The sequence below is a fragment of the Dendrobium catenatum genome, unplaced genomic scaffold (assembly GCF_001605985.2).
Source record: "Dendrobium catenatum unplaced genomic scaffold, ASM160598v2 fragScaff_scaffold_1338, whole genome shotgun sequence".
Taxonomy (NCBI): Eukaryota; Viridiplantae; Streptophyta; class Magnoliopsida; order Asparagales; family Orchidaceae; genus Dendrobium; species Dendrobium catenatum.
Window position 1 is genome coordinate 3,758,539 of NW_021319800.1, and position 7,589 is coordinate 3,766,127.

At 36.4% G+C, this 7,589-nt stretch overlaps 1 protein-coding gene across 1 annotated transcript; it reads right to left on the bottom strand.

Moving 5' to 3' along the window:
* Positions 1-733: 733 nt before the first annotated feature.
* On the bottom strand, positions 734-7,223 carry LOC110101494 (WD repeat-containing protein 44). Its single transcript, XM_020829410.2, has 10 exons — positions 6,992-7,223; positions 5,662-6,751; positions 5,478-5,568; positions 5,214-5,371; positions 5,075-5,126; positions 3,572-3,651; positions 3,396-3,489; positions 1,871-3,322; positions 1,627-1,784; positions 734-1,160 (listed from the first exon to the last, which is right to left on the bottom strand). Exons 2-8 carry the CDS (start codon positions 6,709-6,711, stop codon positions 2,790-2,792), a joined length of 2,058 nt encoding a protein of 685 aa, XP_020685069.1. The 5' UTR covers positions 6,712-6,751; positions 6,992-7,223; the 3' UTR covers positions 734-1,160; positions 1,627-1,784; positions 1,871-2,789.
* Positions 7,224-7,589: the final 366 nt, after the last annotated feature.

Consider the following 7,589-nt stretch of genomic DNA (forward strand, 5'->3'; position numbering starts at 1 on the left):
AGGTCAACTTGAATTGACCCGGTTAGCCGTGTCCGGTGACTCCCGTCTAGTCACGTCATGACAGGTTTGCCAGCCGTCTCGTGCTGGGCCGGTTGCTTGACTCGCGTCATGCCTATGCTGTAACACTTCTATGGGTTTCTCTAGCTCTCTGCGACTCTGCCTGTCGTCCCATCCAACATCGACTCAGTCCAGCGCGGTTCGCCCCAGGCCCCCAGTGCCCTAGCGGCGTGGCACTCAGCCTGCTCGCCCTAATAAGCTGCAGTTCCGCACTCAGCCCCTCACCCGCACGAACGTGCCTGCACCGCAAGGTCCGCGAGAGCTACTCTTGCCGCGCTGGGAAGAAATCGACGGGTCGGGTCAAGTCGGGTCAACCCAGCAACCCGTACAGGTCGGGTCAAGTCGAGTCAAAATCAGATTTCGACCCGAAAACCCCACCCGTTGACCCGAATTGACACCCCTAAATCAATCAATATATCTCTTCATAATATATAATCAAAACTATTTTTCGGGCTTTGCTTTTTAAAACTCAATCATAATTTTTATTTGGCCAATATTTTTCAATAAAACTATTTTCTATAATAACTTTTAAAAAACTATTTTCTTCGCAACAACTTTATAATCACTTCTTAAAAAAAGCTACATCTATCACAAATGGACCATAAAAATCTTAGCAGATCTATGCATTAGAAATTCCATGATTGATGTGATAAAAGCCTAAAAAAAAATGTAATCATCCTCTAACCTCATATCAATAAATTTGTCAAAATGGAATACTACTAAAATGAGTACAAATATACAATTGAATAAATACAAAATAAATTATATGAACTGATAAAACTTTACTATGAGTTAGACAAATCTTGCTAGCTAACAACCATCCAATACCTTGGCAACTCTTGCAAGTTTCACATTAAGAGAGTTCAATAAGAGGGATTCCATTGGCGAATCCTCTCAGACAAATAAGCTGACAACATTGACAAGTTGATTTGCCAAATTTGCGTTATCTTAGATTCTTCTGAACAAGTTCAATTACTTGATTCCAAGGAGTACATAAATTCCTTTCAGATAACTTCAGCCCTTATACAACTTCAGTATAGTCCATGGTAAATACACCTCTTCTTAGGCAAGTTGACAACTTAGTACAATGTTGGAGACTTGTGCTTAGTTTGAGACCGTTTTCTTATTATTTTTAAAACAAATTTCTTGTACAAAAATTTCTTAAAAACGGCAAAATAATAATTATAGTAAAAAACTGTTTCAAACAAAAATTTGATGGAATGGATTCCAGCTTATATACTAGCTTGATTAATCCAATCTAAGCAAGCAGGTGGATTATTACGTGCGAAGTCCGGACATAAGCACTGTTCGATTTTGTCTCTGTAAACAGTAAAATCATGGTTATTATACTCTTTAACTATTCACACTGCACTTTTATTGTTCACAGAGACAAAACCGAACGATGCTCTGTGTCCGGACTCTGCACGTAATAATCTCTCATCCAAGCAAAATTAAATATACAATAAACCAGTGAAAAAAACTCACACCCATAAAAGTAAGCACTGGTGCAGCCATTAAAACTTGCCTTCACCCATCACTCATCTAAAGTTTTAAAGTGCTCAACAATACCTTGCCCAGTCAGTACTGTATGTCTGTGCAAGTCTGAGAAGACATCACCAAGTGCTGAACACGACAAACATTGACATTTAAATACCCTTATCCACTTATCCCTCTTCCTGTTATTCTCCAGGAGTATCCTTTACTTGATTAGCAACCATACTGAATTTCTGCATGAAAAAAAAAAACTCTCCATTAAATAACTACTGCACCAAGGACAATACAATAAAAGCTAGAGACGTTATGTATGTCTTACTGTTTAAATGGCCCACAAAATAATGCAAAAGGCGAGCTTCAATCTACCTCCATTAGTATCGCATGGCACAGCTGTCTTGATAAGAATTTGTTGATCATCACATAGCTACCTTTATCAGTCTGAAGATAAAACTAATGATGCCAAAATTGGAGCTTGTGAATGTGATGATGCCAGTGATTAGTTCAAGGTTTTGTTTGGGATGGTTTTTTTGCTGTTTTTTAAAGCTGCTTTCTAGCACAAAAATTCAAATTTTTATACTAAAAAACAGTTTTAAGAAGCAGTAAAAAAGTCATCCCAAACGAAGTCTAAATGTAAGTAACAAAAAGAAAAAAAAATTAACAACAGAGCTTTACACAAAATTAAAAAAAGAAACTGCTCTTGATATGGAAGAAAGAATCTGTCCATACAATTGAAACTAAATCTTCTCTTTCATGAGGTTTAAACCTAAATCTCTTTCTATATCACAGATGCAAAGGAGAATCCTCAGTCTCAAAGGCATCCGAGATTCAAATTTTCACAACTAATGACATTTTATGTAGCAGCATATCTTACAGAACAATGCTTTTTTGCATCTACAACATCTACATATTTTCAACATATTTCTCTTGTATATAATATAGTGCAAGAGAATATGCTATGGTTCAATAGCAAATCTTTTACAACATAATAATACAAATACAGTGTTGAAAATATGTTAACTTAAGTAGATGTCAGAAGCATTCCTCATGAAGACGAAAACAAATGAATGAAAGAAGGCTCAAATGGAACTGCACAAGTTAACAAATAATTTCCCAGCTAATCAATGCACAGAAAATCAACAAGGACCACTACAACTTTAATAAAGCTGTGGCCCCGGCCAACCTGATAGAGCAAAATGAGCTCGTAATTGTTGCTTTGTAATTTAAAAAACATGAATGATTCACAGGTGTACTGGCAACCCATAGTTTTGGAATGCCCTTATTCTCCCATCCCATCCTGCAGTGACTATTACTTGGCCCCAGGAATGGGATGCTTTCTTCTGACAGGAAGTTCTTTGAAACTTGAATTGTGATTTACTAAGGCCGAAATTTTTTGCCATACTAAAAGGGAGCGGGAGCTTCTCTTCCGGCCATGTTGCCGACCCCCAAGGAACAAAATCTGTAAAGAACTTATAGCTTAAGGTGAAATTATTGGAAAGTGAGAGGTATAGAATCTTGTTGCCCATATAGTCTACACGGCAAAGAAAGTCATCCAAACTGGATTTTCTGGAGAAACCCTGCCATGGCATAACGATGCAAACGTTTCTTGAGGTGAAACGCTCAAAAGATTTGTTGCTTTTCAACTTAGTCGAGGGGATATTATTCTGGTTCGAGTGGTTCCAGATATAGACATTCGAGTCCTCGCTAGCAGAAACTATATGTTGTCCATCAGAAGTGAATGTTGCAGATATCTTACTTCCAGTATTGCGAAGGCCTGGAAGGAGTAAAGCTGATATGTTTGAGAAACATATTGAGGGACACAAATGAGATAAGTAATAGTTCAGTACCTTTGTATTTAGAGACTACATTGATCCCTTCAAGGATTCGTATTACTGAGTCTGCAGATGTAACCATTAGCTTATTACTGCTGCTTGGGCAAAACTGGGGAGTGAAAGATCAACAGTTAAAATAGAGTATAATCTGATATGCAATATTTTCATTTTATATGAGTGAAAATGTTAACCTGCAAGCCAGTTATCCTCTTGTCTAATGACTTCTTTTTACCCACAAATGAAACCTTAGAATCCAGTTGGAGGTCGTCATCTGAATTTCGCATGAATGGAGAAGAGAAGTTAAGAATTTAAGATAACTACTATAAAATTGAACAGGACACAATGGAGAATTTAAGAGATTTCTTTATTAGATTTAAATGAGAATTTGACTTTCAACATGACACAATGGAGAAAAAGGATTCATATAGCAGATCCCAAGTACTGGGACAAAGGCTTGAGGTTGTTGTACAATAAAATTGAAAAGGAAATGATGGGAATGGACAACTTGAAAATGTCACAGATGACCAATATTATCAAACTATTGAAGCAAATATAGACAGAAAGATATATGAACCATTCGGTTAACTCCATTTTTATTACAAATTACAAGATTAATACATCAAAGGAAACTTGTTCATATAGACATCGGATGGGTTTACAAGAACAGGTATCAAGGAATGGATTAACAAGAAAAATACTATTAAGTAGTAACAGGATGAGAACTACAATTATACGATTAGTTAGAATGTAGTGCACAACAAAAAAAAATGATTGTCCAAAAGGGACAACTGAAACAGATTTGGATGGATGGTACAGCCATTAAGGACAACAGTAAAAGTGACAGGATTGTCCAAAAGGTTGTCCCAACAAAAGAAAAATGAAATTTAAGAAAGGATAAAGGCTTAATATGCAAGTCTTACAGCCCACTCAAGGTCTATGAGCTAGCTTTTCCCCATGAATGGATTGGTAAGGAAATTCATAATAATCACTTTGGTCAATGTAATATTAGAAATTATAATGCACAAAATTTCCCAAAAAAAATTGTAGGTTGATGAATAATTAATTGGAATAAAATTTTAATTTGCATAATCTATGGATAGTCCATATAAAAATGATCCTCGATATATCTTGTTTTTTTTGCAGGGACAACAGGTTAATATAAAATAATGTAAATTTTTTAGCATGTGAAAAATAAAAAACCTCAACATTAAAACAATTTGGCACGAATACCTCCAATTACTTCATTAAAATATCTCTAGATATCAAGTTTATACAATTCAAGGAATGCCAATAAAAAGAAAAAAAGGAACAGAAGCCAAAGAGATTCTATATTAGGCTTCTTTTTGACGGCTTTTTTACTGGTTCTTAAAACAGCTTTTTAGTTAAAAAATTAAAATTTTTGTATTAAAATGTTGTTTCAAGAAGTAATAAGAAAGCCATCCCAAACGAAGCCTTAATGATGCCTTTGAAAACTTCATTTCAATATATTACATTCAAGCATAAAATAACTTCCCTAATAATGTAAATATTTTAATGATCTCTAAATCAATCTATTTTAGTTAAAATCATTGAAGGACAACATAAAATTTGACACTATATAACACGATTATTGATAGAGTAAGGTTCATTCAGGCGTAACATGAAAACATACTCTACAAATTGGTAAAGAAAGAGCATTCTTTTATGGTATGCACCTGATGTAACATAAAACCGACAATCACCCGTCATGGAACCAACAACCACTCCCTACATAAACCAAACAAATGTATTAAATTCACAAACACCCAGTAGATTTCAAAGAGAGCTTCAAAATGACAAAAACTAATAAATTACCTTCCCATCTGGGCGATAACAGACTGCTGTGACTATTTGTTTAACATCTGTCCAATTCACAACGCGACATGTCGGAATTTCCCAGATGCGAACTTTACCATCTATAGAACCACTAACAAAATAGTTCTCATCAATCGGATTAAACTGAACGCAAGTCACTGCAAGAAAGTCATCAAAAGAATAAATTCAGCTACTGCCTTATAATCTAGCTTATAAAAAGATTTTAACAATGATCATATAGTTTATAAAATAATGAAAGCTCACCATAGTCATTATGAGCAAAAACTTTAAGGCAAACATCGGACCCCAATTGCCACAATCGAACAGTTTTATCAATAGAAGATGATAGCAGGCACTGCAAGCAGAATTTATTCTCAAGGTTTTTCATTAAGAGATTCTATGATAAAACTCTATACAAAGTAAAGAAGTCTTAAGATTTAAAATTTACCTTATCTTTTGACCATGCAAGATCCAAAACATCACCTTTATGGCCTTGGAACTCATACAGTGTTTTCTCAGATATCTGAAAGACCTCCGGAGGAATAACAACACAAGCCGAATCTGAAGTTCCGCAAAAATTCTTGGACTTGATTTTTTTAAGTTTATCAGCGTAAAGATGTGACAGTTTGGATTGACTGCTCACGCTGAAGTAAATACAAAGAGGGTCATCATCAAAAATACCATCTTCATCATTCCTGGCACATTCCATCACCTGCCATACTCGGACGACTCCATCTGCACCGCCACTGGCTAAATACTCGCCATCAGAACTAAACTTCATGGCAAGGATGGCACCATTATGAGCCTTAAAATTTTGCCCCATATAAACTGCAGAGAATTCCTTGGACTGCTTTCTATTCAGATGCACTGGAACCCTATGAAACCTGGCCCTTGCACTCCCATCAGAACCATTGGAACCTGAATCAACTTCATAGCCTTGCCTATCTGCAATACATGCCATGGAACCCAATCGCTTCAACCACCCAAAGTTTTTCCGCATAGATGCTCTCATTGAATTGCCTCTTAAAAAACTACCATCTCGGTTTGATTCCCGTGCAACAAAGGCCCTGCCATCATCTATATTCTCAGTTGTTCGTTTAAATTGCTTGCCAGAGGATCTTTCCTGTGATGTGCTAGGAACTTCTTCAAACCTCTCCGATGAAAAATTCCTAAGAACAGCACCATAATCTTTGGAAATCCTATCTAAGTCACCCACAATTGTATCATCCATCATTAGCTTATCACTAGGATGAATGGAATCCAAACCCATGTACTTCATGAACTTGGCTCGCCTTTCCTGTATGCTAACTGGACTCTTGATCCAGACTTGGTATAAAGGATCATTAGTCAGCAACGTTACGGAATTCTCTTCTGCAAATGATGAATGACTAGTCCCCGGACTACTAGGGCAAGAATCAAATACCGATGACAATTCTTCTCTGGAATCAGAAAATTGATCACCCCCTTCCTTCCCTCTGAACAAGTAGCCACAAGCCATCTTGTTCTTTGAATATTCAAGGCCAGCCGTGATATTAAAACTGCAAGAAAGCCCGAAATTATCCAAAGCAAGAGAAATAGGGCAAATAAACAACAAGTACAAACTTTTTAATAGCAGTAACCCCAATCAAAGGCCAATGAACCTAGCCCCCGAATCATTAAAAAAGACGAGTTTTCAAAACCCAAGCTGAAATTTCGGAGAACAAAGCTCGGGACACCAAAGAAATTGATATCAATTAAAAAATATTAAGAGAAAACCCCGGAAAAAAACTGAGTTTTACCTGAGCTACCATGATATCTGGTCCTTCGATTGATTGGGAAGGGGAATAAAAGGATCGAGCTAATAAACAAGTACAGGTTGGGGAATTGGGATTGGCCCTCGATATCGGTGATCGAATGGACCGAGAGCGATTTATGCCTCTTCCTACTCTGCTTTCTCTTCCCTCTTCCCTCTTCCCTCTTCCCACTCTTCCACTTTCTAACTCCTTAAGACTGACGGGTGAGTGCCCAAATCTCAGAAGCACGGGATGAATCACCGAAAAAACCCTGTACTTTTTCGTTTTACAGCTTAACATTTTTACCATACTTCAATGAGTATGCAAAAGTTATGTTTCAATGATTTTGTTATAAAATTAGGTTATTGAGTGCACCTACCCATCTGAATAAAGAGATATTTTTAAATAATAAGAATTTTACTTTTTAAGATCATTCTCACACTAATGATTTACCCTCATTAATGAATACATGATTTATGCATGATTTGAGCATGATTTGGCCGAAAAAGGGCGCAAATTGAAGAAAGATGGCCAAAGAATCTTACCCATCTTTCATAAGATCATAATCATGATTTCAAAGCGTCGAAAAGGTCTAGCTTTCTTT

Coding starts and splice junctions, on each gene's coding strand:
- LOC110101494 (XM_020829410.2), bottom strand. CDS start 6,711: ATGGCTTGTGGCTACTTGTTCAGAGGGAAGGAAGGGGGTGATCAATTT. Junction 5,127..5,213: donor GTTATCGCCCAGATGGGAAG/GTAATTTATTAG, acceptor TGGTTTATGTAG/GGAGTGGTTGTTGGTTCCAT. Junction 3,323..3,395: donor TGTAGTCTCTAAATACAAAG/GTACTGAACTAT, acceptor TACTCCTTCCAG/GCCTTCGCAATACTGGAAGT.